Below are 19196 nucleotides of genomic sequence, written 5' to 3' on the forward strand. Positions count from 1 at the left end.
TATTGCTATGCTTCTGCAGTTCCCCTCTTCTAAAATATAAAACAGCCTGAGGTAAAATGTGTGCATCCCACTGAACAGGGAAGTCTTCAGAGCACCCACAGCTTGTAGGTAAGCGAGTCATTAAACACATTTAGCACTGACGGCATGAAAATAATTGGGAACTAGCCTTTCCGCCCTTGGAAATGTTCTGCATGTAGAGAGTTATTTTAAAACCAAATTAAATCTCGGCATGGAATTCTAATGCTATCGTTTAACCAAATCTAATAAGTGCAGATTGATTTACTAAGACTGTTTTCAAAGTATTTAATGCATTGGTGACATTTTATAGAAAAGCAAATTACAGGAATCTGCTTTTAAAAGTGTGATTGTATCTAGATGGGCAGATAAAATCAATACAAATTAGCCAACATGTTGTCTGTACTGAAATCGAAAGTTAGAATGCTTTGGAATACTTTCTTGCATACCTGACCAGTTTATTTTGGGGAAAAACCAAACAATTCATAAGATTTGGGGGGTTATTAAATCGAGATATAAATGACATGTAATACTGTACTAGCTTTAAGTTTACAGTTTAGAGTTTTAAATTTAGATTAAGTTTCTGAAAATAGTTACTCAGCAACTATCTCAAATTTACAAAAATCTACCACGTTAGATACTAGGCTCCAGGTTCTTTCTGCTTTTTTTTTTTCCTTGTGTGTCATACTTTGGCTTGTAGATCTGTTTATTTCAAGATATATTTATGCCACCTAGAATGTAAGGGAAGGGGAAAATACTACTCAAAGAAAAATAGGTAACTTTAGAAAGCTGTGCAAGTGATAATAGAAGAGAAAGACATTTACTTCATTAATATTTAAAATAACTAGCTGTCCCTTAGGGTATATGGGAATTTAGCACAACCCATCAAGCCCCAAAACAGATGATTTAAAAGTAGGTAATAGAGGAAATAAAACCTGCACAAAATTAACAGCTACTTTAACCTTTGTAGCAATGTCAGAAACATTTCTTTTAGGACAATATTTTCTTTTGTTCTTGTTATCGAACAGGAATTAAGCACTTGCCTGCATCATGTCTATTTTCTACCTCATAAATTTTACTTAGTATCGATAAAAACAGGGACTTTTGTCCCCAAGGCACTTACAAATCAATGGGGAAATGAGGCAGATTCTGCTTTTGTTCTTAATTCTGAAATGTGCTCCAGAATTGCTGTAAATTGAGTATTCGTATCTCCCTCCCAATTCATAGGTTAACGTGTAAATCGTTGTGGGCTAGGACTTGAGAGGGGATTAGGTCGCCAGGGAAGAGCCTTAGAGCCAGACACCGCCCTTACAAATGCTCCCCTCAGTAGACATCGAATCTGCCATCGCTTTGATCTTTAACTTCCCAGCCTTTAGAACCATTAGACATAACATAGTGTTGTTTATTTTTTTAATTTCTTTTTCACTGCATGGTTTAAATTACCCAGTCTGTGGTATTTTGCCATGTAAACCACAGTCCATGGCGGGCTGTTAGATGCGTGTCTTAGCGCCATCTGGGCTCGCTGGGTGCTGCTGCCCCATGCCCCGCTGCGAGCTGCCCAGTTTCACAGTGGACCTCTGTTCGAGACAAGTTTCTCAGGCTCTAGCAGACAATATCCCTGAGAGGTTGGAGTTGTCAAATTCTTTAGTTATTTCTAAAGGTGTTGATAACATGTTCCTTGCCAATAATTTTGTTGTTTTCTCAGCATTCTGAAAGACCCTGCTTGTCTTTATGCAAGAGCAGAAACATGTGGACCAGGAGTGCGGGGTGGAATCAGGGATGTATGTTCAGAGTGAAGCCTGCAGCCACAGAAGCAAGAGCAGACGACACCCAAACAGGTGGCCCGGGGGGCAATGCCAGTCGTGTGAGCACCCTCACTGCCAGCCCTGGCGCTGTCCAGGCCATCATGGGAGCTTAATTCACATGGCTTGGGAGTTCTGCTGGTGTTAACGACTTCTGCTGGTATTGCTGAGCACCTGTCCCTCCTCTGCTTCCCTCAGCCACCCAATTCTCCTAGGCCTGGAGACCTCTTGGACAGGCTAGTGCCCGTACAGCCTTTTCCTCCCAAGCTCTTAGGTTCGGGGGCACTTGGGGAATTTCCACCTGGTCCATGAACCACCCGGGCAGCTCTTATCTGCCAGCCCCTGTCTGTGTTTCTGTTACCCACCCTCTAATGTCCTTGGCCCTCACAAAGCAGTGCTCTTTTCTTCCAGTGTCTTTCTCTTGCTTCCCCTATTCCACACCACCTCAGCCAATGGAATCTTCCTCTGGTTTGGGAATATCCAGCAAAATCTTGAGAAAGTGGCCCTCCTTATGTAGTCTCCCAATCTTTTTGTTTATGGCCTACTTTTATGCTCTGAATCCTAAAGAGCTTATCTACTGAATAATCTCTTGACTTCTGCTTTTGTACCACAATAACTTAGCTCAGACAATGAATGTCTTTACTGAAGTGGGAGGGCAGGATGATGGAAGGTATTACCAGTGTATGGTGAATGGAAGTTACCAGGTTTTTTCTGCCTTCCTGCCATTGGTGCCTATGATTGACACCTGTCTCATATGTATGCCTCATATGGTGACACCTGGAGGGTGGCGTGGGCAGGTATAGGTGGGTGCTTCTGAGCTGAGAGAGTGAGCATATAAGGGCAAAAGAGGACGATGTGGCATGACTGTAGCGGGGAGAGCCGAGAGCCTGGTGAACGGCCCCATGAGGAAAGCGTACAGTGATTCTCAGGGGTTCCAAGTTGCTGCCTCCCTGCTGGCTTGTCTCCCCTAACCTGTGGGGTGATGCCAAGGGCTCCAGGTTTCTCTTTCAAGCTGTCTGAACCGATGATGAGCCTATCTGTCCGGGATGGGTGCACACCAACCAGCCATCAAGTCACACCACGTGATCCCACTGCCTTTGTAATATTTATTGAGCAACTGGAGGCATGGTGGAAGAAAGGATCACTCAAAAATGAGAAAGAATTGGCCCCTGTCCTTGAAAGGAGTTTAAAGTCTAATGGAGTGATAAGTGCATCCTTCAAAGAATAAAAGGTAGTAAGTAAAGATTGAGAGAGGGCAAAACATTGTATGAAGGGTCTAGCTTTAAGGTTCTAAATGGGGCTTTGTATTATGGGCTGTTTTAAACTCTGCCCCAAAAGGTGCTGATGGTTCAGCCTCTTCTCATACAGCCTCTTCAGCCAAGTGGAAGGAACAGGGATCCTTTCTGTCCCATCACAGCTTTGCAGGTAATGGTGGAAAAATCACCCTCAAAAATGTGGACTTGGGCCCTCCCTGGTGGCGCAGCGGGTTAAAGCACAGCACAAAGAAGCTTAAGCCACTTCCACATGGGTTTGATTCCCGCCTGTCCCGCAGGCGATCCACATGGCGAGGCAGACCTCTCCTCACCTGCCCGCTGCTCCACTCAGCAGTGTACTTCGTCGATCTGCCTGTTCTGCTCCCCACTCTGTCTCTGGTGAAGCCTCTCACCCTTTGCATCTCTGACCTGTACCCCAGTTCTGTATGAATAAATAAATCTTACAAAAAAAAATGTGGAGTTAGGTGGGGTGGGTAAATAAAGGGAAGTTGTGATTTTCTGTACTATGATGAAGAAGAAACTTCTGCCAAGATTAAATACATGAATAAAACCAGAGAGTATGTACATAGGATAAGAAGATGCAATTAAAAATTAAATTGTGGAGTTAAGAAGCATTTTCTGGAGAAACTGAGGCATTTTGGGATCTGAAAGAACTTGAATTACTAGTAATAAAATATACTTTTATGCCAGTCTATGTTTTTAATATTTATAATCTCATAAAATCTTCTCCATAAAGGATATACTATTTTTATTATTTCCATTTTACAGATGAAGAAGCTGATAGAGAGGATAATTAACTCACCTGAAAGTACACAGCAGACTTGGAATGGCAGTCTGACTGTGAGGGCTGTGCCCTGAATTGCTGTGATAGCCTACCTTTAAGGAAGAAGCTGACAAATGCAACGAAGAGCTCAAATTAAAGTCCAAGGTAGGAGGGAGAAGGGTGTGTAGGGACCTAACTAAGGCAGAGGGGTACTGCTGGAGCATAGCCTGGGGGTACACACTCTAGGCACCTCATCTATATATCTTTTGCTCATAGGGATAACTATTACTGACAAATGTACCCTTGTGTCATACCTGAGAACAGAAGCATTCAGGGCCCTGTGATGCCAGTAGGGATCGTTTGGACAGTCTCAGGGCAGAGAATCAGCCTGAAGTCCCTCTGATCTGTTTCTGGCACTGTACCAGGTGTGAAGGTTTATGCATGCCCTTCAGGGACACACCTAGGCATCGGGTCTTACCCATACACAGTGTCATTGTCTGCTTTCAACCTGGATCAAAAGGCTCTAAGAATATCATTTGTCAGAGAAGTTCATGCAGGAAGGTGGCCATGAGGCCATCTCTAAGACAGAAGCGGGGTATAAAACTCTTAACTACTGGTGTGGAAGAAGCAAAGGGGGAAGTGGATCAAAAATAGTTGTGAGAAGATTTGCCTCCTGTAAGACTGCAAAGGTCTTCCAGGGGATCTAGATGGCTTCTCTGAGTGTGTAGGTTTGAACTCAAAACAAATTAACTCAGAACTACATCTAAGTAGGGGAAAAAAATAACATTAGTTTCTCAAGTTATTTAAATTAGCACCACCAGACAAATCCTGGAAATCAAAAGTGAGGGAATTAGTGAATTCTCAGAAACATGAGTGTTGAACCTGAAAGAGTGAGGTTTAAGCGACAGGCTGTATATTTGAATATGTGATTACTAGGATACTTGTGAGATTAGTTCACCTGTAAATCCATTCATGAATGAAACCTTAGCTTTAGTTGCTAAGTATTAGTACGGCTGTTTTAAGTGAGCTCTTTGGGGGATTTCTTTATAACACGAAGAACCCACCATGGGCGTGGGGAGTCAGTCCCTCAGGAGGATTGTGGGCCCCTGTCCCAGCTCTGACACTTTTTCATTGTGTGTAATCTTGGACAAGCCTCTTAGCCTTTCTGTGCCCAAGTCTTCGTTTCTTTAGAGACAAGCCCTAAACTGTGAGCTCAGTAAAATAGTGTAGTAGAAAACTTTGGAAAAGAATGTGTAATGCAGACCAAAGGAATGCATGCTTATCTGCAAAAGGCAGATAACTCGGCCCCTATGGGTTTGATAACAGTGAAGACTAAACTGTGCTTTTTATCAAGCTCAAATTATATTTCCAAATGAGAGGGTGTGCCTACAGGTATGGGGGGGGGGTGCTCTCCTGCCATTCTCATCTGTAATCAATCCCAGGACTTTAGACAGGAGATTTAAACAGCAATCACTTGTGCTGTCGGTGGCAACATTGGCACCTTGTGATGCTTGCCAGTCACAGGATGAAATTAATTAAATGGAACGCATCTGGGAGTTTAGATTGTCTTCTTAATCGAACCCAGGACACCTGAATGGGAGCCTCTGCACTGCTTGAAATTCAGAAGTGACCTTTGGTTATCTGGTTCTCAGCCTCTCTTTCTGTGGGAGCCCTTAGACAGTGGAGCGGACACTCTGGCTTTTAACTTGTGTTATAATTGCTGCTGCTCATTAACCCCCTGGCTCGCCTGCAGCCTATAACTGCTGCTAGTTGTCTGCTTGCAAGGTGACTGCAATTACTGCTGCTGTTCATAAGACACAGTTATGAAAACAAATGGCCGTCTTTTAGATTGTAAATCATTAGGCTGTAATCTCTTAAGGGTAAAAACCAAGGCCACTGACTTGGGAACTAGCAACAGAGCAACTCTGCAAGTGTTTGCCAGTCATATCTCACCTCCTATTTGTTTCTGGCTTCATAATTTACAAGGCATTTACACACACACACACACACACACACACAAATATAACACCAGCAGCAGCATTTAAATTTAAGCTGTTGTCATTCGGTATTTAACAAAATTGGTTGGAATTGTGGTTCTCAATTGTGGCTACCTATTAGAAGTACCTGGGGGTATTATTAAAAATGCTAGTGACTGGGTCTTCTCCTCAGTCCAACCGAAGGGAAACAGTGTTTTGCTTATTTAGTTTTCAGCTACCAGGTGGTACTAACATGCTGCCAAGTATGAGCACCTCTGCTGACCCAGAAACACCACGGTGTAAGTGGCAGGAAGCTGGTTTCTAGGCCCATTTCTGACATGAAAGAGCTGTCAGAGGGAGAATCTTTTATAAGTTGAGAATTGGATCTCTGACTGTATTGTTAGTTCCAGTGGTAGTAAACAGCACAACCTTGGAGCAAGCAATACAAGTACAGCATGTACATATCACAATCAACCCTGCAGTTTCTGCAGCCTCTATTCATCTCGGCTATTCATTAAATAACAATGATCCAGGCTCTTACACGGGAAATAAAACATTCTTGGTAGACAGACTGATTGAATTAGGGTGTTTTCAGGAGACAGGTATTATGGGAGGAAGGTCACATTGACAACCTAAGGAAGTGCCTTGCAAAAGGCAACAGTGACAGACCCTGCGGGCTTCTGTCCTGAGTCCAGTCAGAAGTGAGCACATTCCAACATCATCCTGCCTTCCCCAAACTCATGAAACTGGCTTCTGCTTCACTGCGTCTGGATGTTGCGGGGCTGACTGCATTCTGGGGGCAGATGATCAGAACTTCCTGACGTCCAGGAAATCTACTAGTAATCAGGAGCTCATTTTGGTTTACATTCAGAGAGAAACCCTTTCTCTTAGAGCTCTCAAACTTTCTACGGTCATGGTCAAGTCAAGAATAATTCTGTCTGACCTGCATAAAGGTCATGTTGTAAACTCAACTTAGTAAGCCAAGAGTGTATTTCTCATCTTTCAGAGTTGAGTCTCTCTTCAGGAAGTTCCAACACTTTCTTGGTTGATATGGATGATAAATAAATGTCTATAGGTGATAATGTGTTTGTTCTTAAATCCTGAGCATAACATCTTCTTTACAGATATCAAAGATTCACAAAAATATTTTTAAAGTATTAATATATATTTAACATGATCAAGGTGGCCCTTACATTGCCTACTTTTCTTTGCATTTTCTAAAATGCAAATGACATGTCGCTGACAATTGTTGATCAAACATGTGATTATATTATATGATTATGCTAGTTCTCTGGATCTCCTCATTTATAACCTTCTGAGCAATGATTTTCAGGCAGACATTTCAATTTATATGTTGTGCCATAGCTGATAAATGTCCCTAAAAAGTGCCTCATGAAAATATCCAAATGTCTTCAGTTCTGGGGATGTGACAATTCATGAATTTTTCAGAGATAGGATTTTGTGAAAAGCAGCAGAAAGTTATTCTATCAGAGGAAACAGTTTTGGTCTGGAGCTATAACTTGGTAAATTTTTTATTTGGGTGATGTGTTTTCATTAAACAAAGCTATATGAGAACAAATGCGTCTATTATGTTTGAATTGGATTATTTTTTATTGCGGGAACATTGACTTACAGCATTGCATGATGGTGGAGTATTCACCACCATCCAACTAAGGGCTGTAAGTTCACAACACACCCACCACCGAGGTACCTGGAGCCCTCTGGCCTAGCCAGTAGGCTGCCTCGTCCTTGGCCTTCCCCTGCTGGCCTCAGTGCGGTGCCTGACCAGTTACCTACAGGTGGTGTCACGTACACCAGCAGGTACCATTGTCACCCTGTCTTTCATTATACTTATTGTTTCCAGTCCTGCAAAATGAACTGATTCTAGCCCTGAAATTCTGCAATGAATTAATGGAATGATGTTACCCAGTTTATAAATTCATGTGTGTGTGTGGTTTTTTTTTTTTTTTTTTTTTTACTGGGACAAAACCCCAAAGCATTTGGCTCTGAAATACACTAAAATGCTAAAATATAAAGATACTCAGATGGTTCTTCAGCATCATTTTCTCAGGGTCACTAAACATAGAGGGAGTGATTGTCTAGGACCATGCTGGGCACATCAGATGTTGTCTGCAATTGCGAGTTTGCCCAGAGATTTTGCCAGGTGGGGAGAATGGAGGAATTGTTGACTGCAATACATGTGTGTGACCTTAGGAAGAAAAATACTGAGCAAAGTCGGGAGGGGCTGCACAGCAGTGGAAGGCAATATGAATCATATGGATCAAGCTTGTCATTTAGATTTCTACCTGGAATTTCAAATTCATCACATCCCGAAAGCAGCTGTGGTTTATGGAAGGTCATGAACATTGTCTGGTGTCCATATATTTCACCTTTGGGTTTTCAGTTGGATAGAGAAGCCCTAAAGGATTTTGTGGTTTTGACTATATTGGATGTCTGAAGTTTCATCTTCCAAATGTTAGAAAGGGAAAAAAAAATGATCTTTTTGTAGTTTTCATGTATTTTAGAGCACACACAAAAAAAGCTTGAATTTGATGCCTCCATATATATTTTCTGTCTCTCCTTTTCTTTACCCCTTTACAAATTGACTTATAGCATATTAGTGGAGCCAGACTCCCTCAGGAGTTGGAGAAACTTCTATGCTTCCATACCTTGAACCCCCATTTAACTTGGTCCTGTAATTCGCTCATCCTGAGGATGGAGTATCAACCCTTTGTTTTGGGATTAAAATTACCTTTTGTACATGCTTCCAACTCTCCTTCCTGAGGCTTACGAGAATGGCAGTGTGCTTCCAATTTTCTTGCCCCCTTCAACTTCAAATGAGTGTCCCACCACTGCAAAACTCATTTTTTATCATTTTGTGATGCAGAATTATGAGAAGAATTGTGGGGTAATAGGATGAAGAGCTCTCATACCAGGTTTGGCAGGGAAGGGACTGGGCACTGGAGATAACTGGAGACTGAGCAGCAGGGTGGATGTGGAGGAGCAGATGGGAGAGGAAGGGGGTGTTGTGAGGAGATACATAAATTTCTTGAAACTTGTGTTTGTTCCAGAAATGTAAGTGCAGGCCTTCCGTTATTTTGAAATTAATTTTTGATTGTTAGATTATATTTGCATGATGATATCTTTATTTTGAGACAGACCATATGGGTCAAAATTTTTCTAATTAGTCTTAATAAAGTTATACAAATTCAAGTGAGACTAAATCACAATTCCAATAGCTTTTTGGAGAGATGACTAGGTAAAAACATTGCCTACAAAGAAAGATATCGATAAGAAAATTGTGTAGGTGTGTGATTTCCTAGTCCTAAGGTTGGTAAGACTTATGTGGGAAAAGTTTTAAAATGCAAAATCTTGGACCCCATTGGCTGCTTTTACTGCTGCTGTTTGGGCAAGGGAGTGTCTAGTGATCTGTTTATATCATTTTGATTCTCATGCAGGAAGTCTATGAACAAGCTCTTACTCAAGGCAACAGGCATCAGACAGGTCTGTGTGCCAGAGGATTCCTGTAGGTTAACCACAGAAATAGAGACTTAGCCGTATTCATTTGAAAAGCTCCAAGGAAAAGTCCTGACATTCTCTGTTATGTTCTTCCTAGTCACATTTACAGAGACATCTCACTCTCTGGGACTCTTACCCTTCTCACCTGTCTTTGAAATGTATAGATAAGCCAAAACAGTAGTTTTTCTTCTGATTTATAGAATAAGCATAAAAAAATCCTCCTCTGATCAAATCATGTTCACTAGAGCTGTCTCACCAATGCAAATTTCTATAAAATCTAAGCAGAACTAGTTTGTTCTAGTTTAATTTGTCTTAAAACATGAGTGCTGAAAAATAACAGGAGATATTTCACTTGCAGAAACTTTTGAAAAAGACTGCACTTGTCTAAGTAGAGGGGTTTCCTCAACTTTGGTTGATTAACCAGGTGACTTATTTTAAAACTGTACAATGGAAATAATTATCCTCATCTCCCGGTAGGACTTTGCCAGGGTTTCCAGAGTCACCATTGGAAGGTGTTAGGGCTACCCATTCACTGTGCCTAATCATAAAATGCCAAGGCAATTCAAAGACTACATTGCTTAATCTAGATTGTCACCATTCATTGTGTAGATGATATTGACCACGTCATCACTGAAGCCGGGCTTGTAAAGTGAAGCAAAACCATCATGAGATGCAATGGCTTTATGGCATCAGAATTATAACAAGCCAGAGGATCAACACTATATAAGCCACCTCCGTCTTCACATGAAAGTTGTACCCTTTGGGAAACACACATAATACTACTCAGGAGACAGTTGTATTGGCTGCTCAACCCAGGAGACATAGCAGGAAGATGTGCAAGCAGCCGGCTCCTTAGATACTCTGCACCTGCTGATCCTGTTTTCAGAAAAATAAATGACCGTGTCTTGCTGAAACTGGAGATAAGATATCTTGATGTCATCTTAAATTTCAACTCTAAGAACATACATTGCTTGTCTCGGTCACATTCTGCTAGGGATTAATAGGGTAAAGTGTTAGCAGTAGGAAGAGTAGATGGTAAAGGAAGAGAAAAGTAAAACTATTTAGTTTTGTGTAGTTGAACAAACTTCATTTAGAAGACTGATTCAGCCAGTCTCCCATGTGTTAACAGAATTCACATTTTGTGTATGAATTATTAAGGTTATTGAGTAAAGATGTCTAAGTTGTAAAACATAAAAATCAAGTGCCCAAATGTAATGAAATGATTTTTCAATGATTCTTCCTATTTCTGACTACAGAGATTAAAATATCCACACTGTAGAAAATTAAATAATGCAATACATTTTGAAGACAAAGCTATAGTGATGAGCACATTGACTTCCGATATCTGATAAAAAAATACCAAAAAAGGAAATTATCTATCAGCTAAACAGGCTTTGCTTTACATTCAGAACTACTGGTGATTTTCTCAGTTGTTTTTCTTACAGATTTGGTGGAAGTAGGTATAAAAGCTTAAGACTCAAACATGTACCACTTTCTAGATCTATAAGTCTCAAGTCTTTTATTTCAAGGGAAAAGGGTCATATCCAGTTTTGTAAATGGCACTTGACATTCCACTATCCCTACGACAATGCAGATGGCAGCATGTTTTCTGGATTGGGTGTTCTCCCATTGGCATCTAACTCATATGGCAAAAAGAAGAAAAATCACAAAACTAGATATTGAGTTGCACAACTCTCTGAAGCTGCCCATCTTTCTTAAAATAGTGGACATTTGGAAGAGCATGGTTTGAAGTGTATGATTTCTAATAATGACAGACACTCCCTAACCGGCGATGCCCCTCTGACCAGCACCGTGGATTCCAAATGACATCAGAAGAAGAGACTCTTGGATGTCAAGCTAAGGGAGTTGCCCATTTGGATACTGATATGGGACTTCACTTCTAAAAGTGTTGCTGGAACATTTCAAAGAGGTTACTGCCAGTATTACAAGCACATCAATGTGTAGAAAGGGAGCGTGGAAAGGGATTTCTGTGGTGCTGGCTGCTTAGGAGTTTGTCAACCACTGCCCTTGTTACAAGGAACTCAAACAAGAGTCACTACCTGAGAAAGCTTAGCACAGGGGAAGACCCTGCATTCCTGACCTCCACCTTTGCTGGCCTCCCCTCCTGTGGCCTTTCAGAAGTAACACTCAATAAAAGATGACTGATTTGGAAAAAGAAAATTGAGGGAAACTCTTTGTGTGAATTGAAAATGTTTTAGCTATATAAAATAGGTTGAGGGGAACTACCTCTGCTTTCGACCCTTAATCTTTTCAAAGACTGGCTAATACAGCAAAATTCTTGTCTTAAAAAAAGGCTCATACATTTTGATTCATACTGAAAGTGACTCACTTAAAAGGCCCATCAGTTCCTATTAAAGGTGTAGAGAATTTAGCTACTTGATGCATTCCTATTAAAATTTGCTACCTGGTCTTCTCTCTGAGTGAACAAGATGGGAAAATGTTTAGAAGGCGTCCACCATGGGGGTTCAGTGCTGAGGGCTCAGACTTCCATATAAAATTTCAGAGCAATCTCTTCAGCATAAAAATCAGACATTTTCTCTAGAAGGTGAGTTGCCCATAAAATGAGAGTTCTGTTTTCCATACATTTTCCCATGTATTTTTATTTTAATGAAGCAGCAGGAAAAGCCTTATGCTGAGATCTTGTGGGTTGTAAGTGGGTGTTGTTAAATTGCACTAGAGGTCCTACTCATGAATGACGACTTCTCAAAGAAATAAACAATTGCTCTTCTTAAACGTTAATTTCCCTTTCCACCTTACTTTCCATAGGATGGATTTATAGGCTTTTTAGCATTTATTGCTGCGGTAAATCTAGTTGTACAAGGAAAAATGGAGCAAAAATTAAAATGGTATTCTAAGTTGAAAGACGCTGATGGAAATGTTTAGATTGACAAAGAAGAACTAATGGAAATGGTGCGATTGACAAGAGGAACTACTGCACATCTTCATAGTGAGTGAAGTAGTAAGCTAGCCTTTGCAGGACATTGTATAGTTAATTCCATTTTCCTCCTATGAAGTTGGTGACAGTGCTTCTGTGCTTCAGTAATCTTGGGTCATAAATTTTGAATGGCTGAAACAATGTAAGCTCCATTATCCTATTGGTTACTGAGTGTTTAACTGCAAACTGGCATTTTCTTCTCAGTTCAGTCCATAGGGATATTTCCAAATTTAGCAAGAGTATTGAGATTAAAAATGAAATAGACATGATATTCTAAAACAACTTATCACATTCTCTGCCTTGGTGCAAAACATCTGGTGGGGAACAACTAAAATATAGGATGTTTTATACAGTAATAAATATAAATTAAGATTGAAGATTGCTTTCTGAGAACTAAAATACTAAAGTATTTTTAATAGATCGCTCAGGTAGTTCAGATCCTTGTTAAACATGAATTTTATAAATCTCATTTCCATACGCCCACCAATGGACTGGGGCTAGTAATTAGCAGATTCTTACCATGAGATAAAAGAGACCCAGAGTTAAAAATGACTAAGTGAAGATAGATAAACTTTGTGAATACAATATACTGAGTTTGTATATTATACAAACAGAAATCAAGAGAATTAGAATCATGTCTTAGGAAAGACATATCTGTCCCAAATATTTTTTATAGATAAAGCAAATGAAATATATACATAGTAATAATACTAGTAAATATGAAAGAAAAAATGGGTAAAACTATAATTATAATTAAACATTTCAATAAATGTACCAAACTGTTGGAATATAGCTATTTTGCAATTGCAGAGTTAAAAACCAACATCTGGAAAAAATTCAAGAGCGAAATACTAATATTGCCACCAACAAAGTACTAAGGTGAATTTTGTAACTGAACTTTGTAAACATTAAAATCAGGAATTCTGCATACATATTATAGGTTGCAACACAAAATTAAAGGTCTAAAATAGTTTCCAACCCCATGTATATTTTGAATTAGCCTCTTAATTAAGTATACCCATGCTTAGTTCTAACAACAGCTAATCCATAACACAGCATATAAGTATTAAGGGGTTACTCCAAAGTAGTGCTCAGAGCAAAAGTCTTATGCTGAATCAAAGAATCTGTGCCTTCAGCAATCCTGGCAAGCCTCAAAACAGAGTACTTAGTCTTGCCTACATGCTATCCTTTTTGGGGGAAAAGATTCTCAAAAAAACAAAAACTAAAAGGTAAAAGAGCTTTTGTTTAAATCTTATGGAAAAAAAAATTTATTCCTCAATTAAGATGTTTAAACCTTGTAGCTGAGATTTTCTTTAAAGCGTTTTGGAAGAGAGCAAAAAGAAGTTAGGGAAATGGAAATAAATAAGCATAAATATAAATTAACTTGACAGCTGGTTAGTATTTGTCACCAATTAAACTTACACATCTTAATAAAAAAAAAGATGCAATTTTGCAAGTGCATGATAAGAAGGGCATACACACTGAAAGGAACATAAGTGAATATAATGTCCCTCAGAAATTTAATAAGATGTATCAAGACACTCATCTTCATTTTAGAATCAACATTGCTTACATTTTTTGGTCATGAAAAATAGTCATCAAGATAAAGTTCTGATTCACATCATAGAACCATTTAAAATAAAATTAGTAAAGATAGTAAAAATTAAAATAGAGAAATACTTAAGTAAATTAACTCAATATGAACTTATTAAAAATTTGTGAACATGCTTTCTATATAAAAGCATATGAAATAAACAGCAGGATAAAGAATAAGAGATACTGTAAAATATAAGTTCTCTCAACACATGATAACAGGCTGTTCAGTGCTGTTCAGCCCAAGCATCCAGAGTGTAAGACAGAATTTACAAAGGAACTAGGCACATCTTCACTGCACTTCAAGGTTATGAAATGGTCAAGAAGAGGATTTTTGAGGATTGTTGGATAAGGAAGTTTGTTGGGTAAGTGCGTTCAAGTCAGGAGAACAGAATCGAAGCAGACCATTGAAAGGGGGATATATTTTGAAAAACAAAATGTTCCAGTGTTTAAGTTATACCTGAAAACCTAAAGAAGCAGACTCTGGCAGCCCAGTAGAGGGGTGGCATTTAGGAAGAATCAGCACCCTAGAATTTGTCAGGATGAAGGATGCTAAGATATTTTCCATGAGTCAGACATGGGCCACTGTGAAAGGAAGTCAGCATGGTGCTGGCTTGGACCTTAACCCCTGAACTCCCCGGAGACCTGTGGAAATCTTAGAAGGAGAAATTGAGATGCAAGAAAGAGAAAAGTTTTCAACCAGGCGCGATTTTGCACTTCCTCTCATCCAGGGATCAGTAGGCAATTTCTGGAGACATTTTTTGGTTATCATCGGGAAGATGGAGAGGATGTGGTGCTATTGCTGGCTAGTTAGGGCCCAGTGATGCTGCTAAATGTTCTCTTATACACAGGACAGTTCTGAATGAGAAAGGATTGTCTTGTCCAAAGTGTCAATTGTGTAGATATTGAGAAACCCATCTGGAGCCTGCAGATGGAGCTTCAAATGATCAAAGTCTGAGCAATGACCTAGGATCTTCAGAGACAGAGCATACTTCCACATCTGCCGTCCAGAGAGCTGTGCAGCTAGATAATCATGACAGTTCCTGCACAGTCCTAGGGAGAGTGGTCAGAGAAGGGCTTGTAAACAGGAGTCGACGCGCTTTGTGAAGAAGCAACACCAGTGCTACGTGCGGAAGGAAAGAAAGCAGCTGTGCCTCCTGGCTTCCCCTCACCCTACTGTTTCAGAAGAAGGAACACACAGATCACACTGACCACTCCCTCCAAAAACAGCTCCTGAAGCCTCATGAACCTGCCCGTCTGTCTTTCACTCTCACATGTTGCCCAGATAGGAATGATGGACAAATTCTAGAAATTTCACAATCTTTTATTATGACTTTGTCATGTGGCCTATTATCACTTGAGGATGTGAGAATATTGGATCCTTAGCCAAATTTTTTAGGCTTTTGGGACCCATTCCATAACACTGAGAAACTGAAAATGTTCATTAATTCAGTGGTATATGGTTTTAATCATTACTTCAAGCACGGCCTTATATTTAACTGTGAGGTCTCTACTGTTTATTATGATTAATCTTGGATTCAGGACTAGTAATGCTTGGGAAGCAGAAAAAAAAATCATATTTCAGACCATGCCCTCTAATTGAAATATGTTGCCAGCAGATTTTCTAAAGATCCCTTCATGTTCAATCAAGATAGTTACATTTAAAATTCCAAATGATTAATTCCCTCCCCCCTTTTATTATGAATTTCGACATCAAATATGGGTCATTTAATTTAATGGCCTGGGGTGTGGGGAAAGGAGAAAGTAGTTAAATCTTCCCTCTAGGAGAGCTGCAAATGTCATTTTCCCTGGGTCTTATAATGTAAAGGTGGCGGTAAGGCGAGAGAAGCAGTGTCCTTCTGTCTTGTCTATAAAATGACACAGAAGATCAAGGTGCTAGTGGCAGGAGGTGAAAGGGGAGCCTCAGATGTTCATGGAGCAAACAGAAGGAGTAAACGTGCTTCCTGAAGAAGCGAAGAGTATGTTTTATGATCATCCTCAAGAGCAAAGTCAGTTGGCCTGAAACTGAAAACACTGTCAATTTTCTAAGTCCAGAATTCTTTTGCCAGTTAGTGACCACTGTGATTTTCATTCCCATGGCTCTTTGCATCTTTTGTTACTTAATATGTTGAATGGATCCCTTTGTGCTATATAAAAGACTTCCTGCTGTTTGTAGTTAATTTAATTTCTTGAAGTTCATTACCCAGAACTGATAGGCAATCTTTTTATTTATTTTAAAACCTGGGACAGGTTGGATAGCAAAACTTCCATAAGTAGATCTCTATCATCTCGAGGTAGAAAGATTGCATATTGTATTTGCTTCCAGCAAAGTTGAACTCTCATTTAATTCTTTCTAGGCTGTGTAAGCCCTCAATGACCTGCAGACGAAGCACTCACCAACATAACATTTCAAAAAACTGATATAAACAATGATGGTAAGGAAGCTACTTTCATCTTTCTCACTTTTTTCAGCAAGGAGTTGTGATGCTATTTGGGCTTCAGATGTTGATAATTTAATGTCCTCCAATTGGTACAATTTGATTGAGTAAATATTTATGATATTTATATTGGGCTATAAGAAGATGAGTAAAAGGAAATACAGTAAAGTAAAGTAGAAGAACGGGCAGAAGGGCCCTTCTGAGATATGTTCTAGCCATTTCCTTTTGCTGGAGGTTTCTCATCAACTTACAAATAAATGTTTTCCTTTATATAGAAATCCTGCCTTTAGTAATCCCATCTTCTTCTAACACCAGATTGCTTCCTTTTCCATTGTATATTTCTGGAAAGAATTGTTCTTGTCTCTATTTTAACTGTCTTTTCTATATTTCTATTCTTTTTGCTCACTTCTCCACCTGCTATTTCTAATTCTTTTGGGTTCCCCTTTAACTCAAAGAGATCCACTTCTTCTTTAGAGGCAGAGTGAAAGGGAAGACAGATATTTCAGAAGAAGGTGAAATGCTCACACCTTGATTTCAGTAAACTGGTAGGTGAAAATATTGACTGGATGGAAGCAGAGTACCTACATTCCTCCAAAAACACACATTTTGGCATTGTGGAAAATATAATGTTAGTAAGTTTTTTTTTTTTTTTTTTTTTTTTTTTTTGCTTGTTTTAAAGAATGAATATATATGAGGCATTGGAATTCAGCCATGATTTTCATCAATCTAATGTATCTCCAAAGAATAAACCTACCCATCCTGGGTCACTTCTCACAGTGGACACTAGAGGGCGGTACAGTCCACGCTGGGTGTGGCCAAATGAGCCTGTGTGGAGGCTTAGGCAGTTTGAATGAAATCACCATTCCCAGTGAGATGAACAACTAGATGAGAGTATAATCCCCAGAAAAAACAATATGGAAGTTTATCAATAACATGAATCTTCTTTACTTAAGGGACCAAGTCTGCCTCACCTACATCTCAAGCCAGCATATTCACTTACTAGTTTACCTAGATCACAGTAATTTTGTCTAATTATTTATATTTGTATCTATGTGGACCAAGAGTAAAATTTCAGTTCATGTTAAAGTTTGCAAGGAACAGACTACCTAGATTGATACCAAGGTAAAAGCTAAGAAAGAACCAGATAAATGTAATGTGGAGGGTCTTATGAGAGCATTAACTGAAATAATCAGTGAAAATGGTGATTATCAAACAGAAAAATTGCTGTAGGGTTTGTTATGTTCACGGAGTTCATACATGTTTTTTGTTCTTGGGCTAACTTCTTAGTTAATGAACAGAGTACTGCATTGTATCAGGTGTATTAGATTAGTAGTAGTGAGACGGACTTCAGTAAAATGGGCATTTTGGTTGGGAGTGGCTTAGGCATAGAGAGAATTGGGCGGGAAAGGAATATGAATCTAGAAGAGAGAAGTTACTGCTCGGACAGTAACTGAAATTACCTGTTAAGGAAATGGGCTCTTTGACCTGGAAGAATATGTTAGAAAAAAGGGGATACACTCTGGTTTTTGAAGTAACTAATAGAACTAACCACCAAACATTTTTTTTGATAAAAACTTGTATTTATGGAAAAATACATTGTTGGCTTTTACAAAATGAAGATATAAAATAAAGTAGTTGCCCTTTGCATTAACAATGAACTTTGTCTTAGCAGAGGTATGCACAGGACTTACAGTGATAGTAATGTACTTTTATATGAAATTTATTATTTATTTTATTATTTATTGTCTCTTAAGAAATAGCTGTATCAAGAGAAAGGTGCTAAAATTGTACTGTTGAAAAGGTAGCCCAGCCCAGAAAAAAGTGCACAAACTTCAGAAAATGTAAACACAAACTGATCAAACAGAAGTTACCTGCCACTGTTTAAGTGGCCCTGGGAAACAGAGAAATTAAAGGCGGAATCTTCTTTTCATTACCTCTTTCCATGGTATTTCACATTTTTTACTGTGAGTCTGGATTACTGTTCAGATTCTACAAGTTAATTTTGTTTTCATATTAACAACAAAGTTATACTGAAAAGAGAGCTTGAAGAGAAAGACAGAAAATTGCAGTTCAGCATTCAATATGACTGAAGAGTAAACACAGAACAGCAAGCCAAGTTGGGATAAGTGTTTATGCATGGAATTCTGCAGCCTTTCCCACTGGAAAAATAGAAATCTGCATTCTGTTACACACTGGTTATAAGTTGCTCTTGACATGATTTAGGAAGATTTATAGATGCTATTCACAACATCAAGTGCCCAGGCAAGTTTGACTAGCACCAGATAGCACAGGGACAGGAAAATTTAACTGGTTCATAATAATAAACTGTGAAAGTGAAAACAGACAGAATGAGGTCAAAGAAGAAATGAAATAGGGTGATCATTAAGCAGCTATTTTAAGTAAAAGAAAACAGGGACAGAAAATAAAAGAAGACATTCATTGAGTGATTTACAAGAAAGACCAGTGTTTTAGACTGGAGCATTGAGGAAAGCTGTGCGCTTACAGTGTGGAGTTTCCTTGCTCTACTACAAATGTAGCTACCATATGCCCAGCAATTACACTCATAGGGATCTACCCAAAGGACACAAAACCATTAATTCAAAAAATACCTGTACCCCTATGTTTACTGAAGAGGCATTTATAACTGATAAGAGTTGGAATCAACCCAAATACCCAAAAATAGATTACTGGATCAAGAAGATGTGGTACATATATGGAAAACTGTTTGGAGGTTCCTCAAACTGCTAAACATGGAGCTTCCCTACGACCCAGCAATCCCACTCCTAGATATCTACCCAAAAGACACAAAAACACTGATTCAAAAAGATACCTGCACCCCCATGTTTATTGCTGCTTTATT

At 39.2% G+C, this 19196-nt stretch overlaps 1 protein-coding gene across 1 annotated transcript in view; it reads left to right on the plus strand.

The window, feature by feature from the left end:
* The window catches only part of MORC1 (MORC family CW-type zinc finger 1), a 193226-nt gene extending 185476 nt beyond the window's left edge, over positions 1 to 7750 (plus strand). Inside the window, exons 32-34 of the mRNA XM_004675468.1 lie at positions 3156 to 3242; positions 6235 to 6432; positions 7695 to 7750. Coding sequence (XP_004675525.1) covers positions 3156 to 3242; positions 6235 to 6432; positions 7695 to 7750 — 341 coding nt within the window. The remainder of the gene's footprint in view (positions 1 to 3155; positions 3243 to 6234; positions 6433 to 7694) is intronic.
* Positions 7751 to 19196: the final 11446 nt, after the last annotated feature.

This window comes from Condylura cristata, unplaced genomic scaffold (assembly GCF_000260355.1).
Source record: "Condylura cristata isolate star-nosed mole 26May11 unplaced genomic scaffold, ConCri1.0 scaffold00003, whole genome shotgun sequence".
NCBI classification, from domain to species: Eukaryota; Metazoa; Chordata; class Mammalia; order Eulipotyphla; family Talpidae; genus Condylura; species Condylura cristata.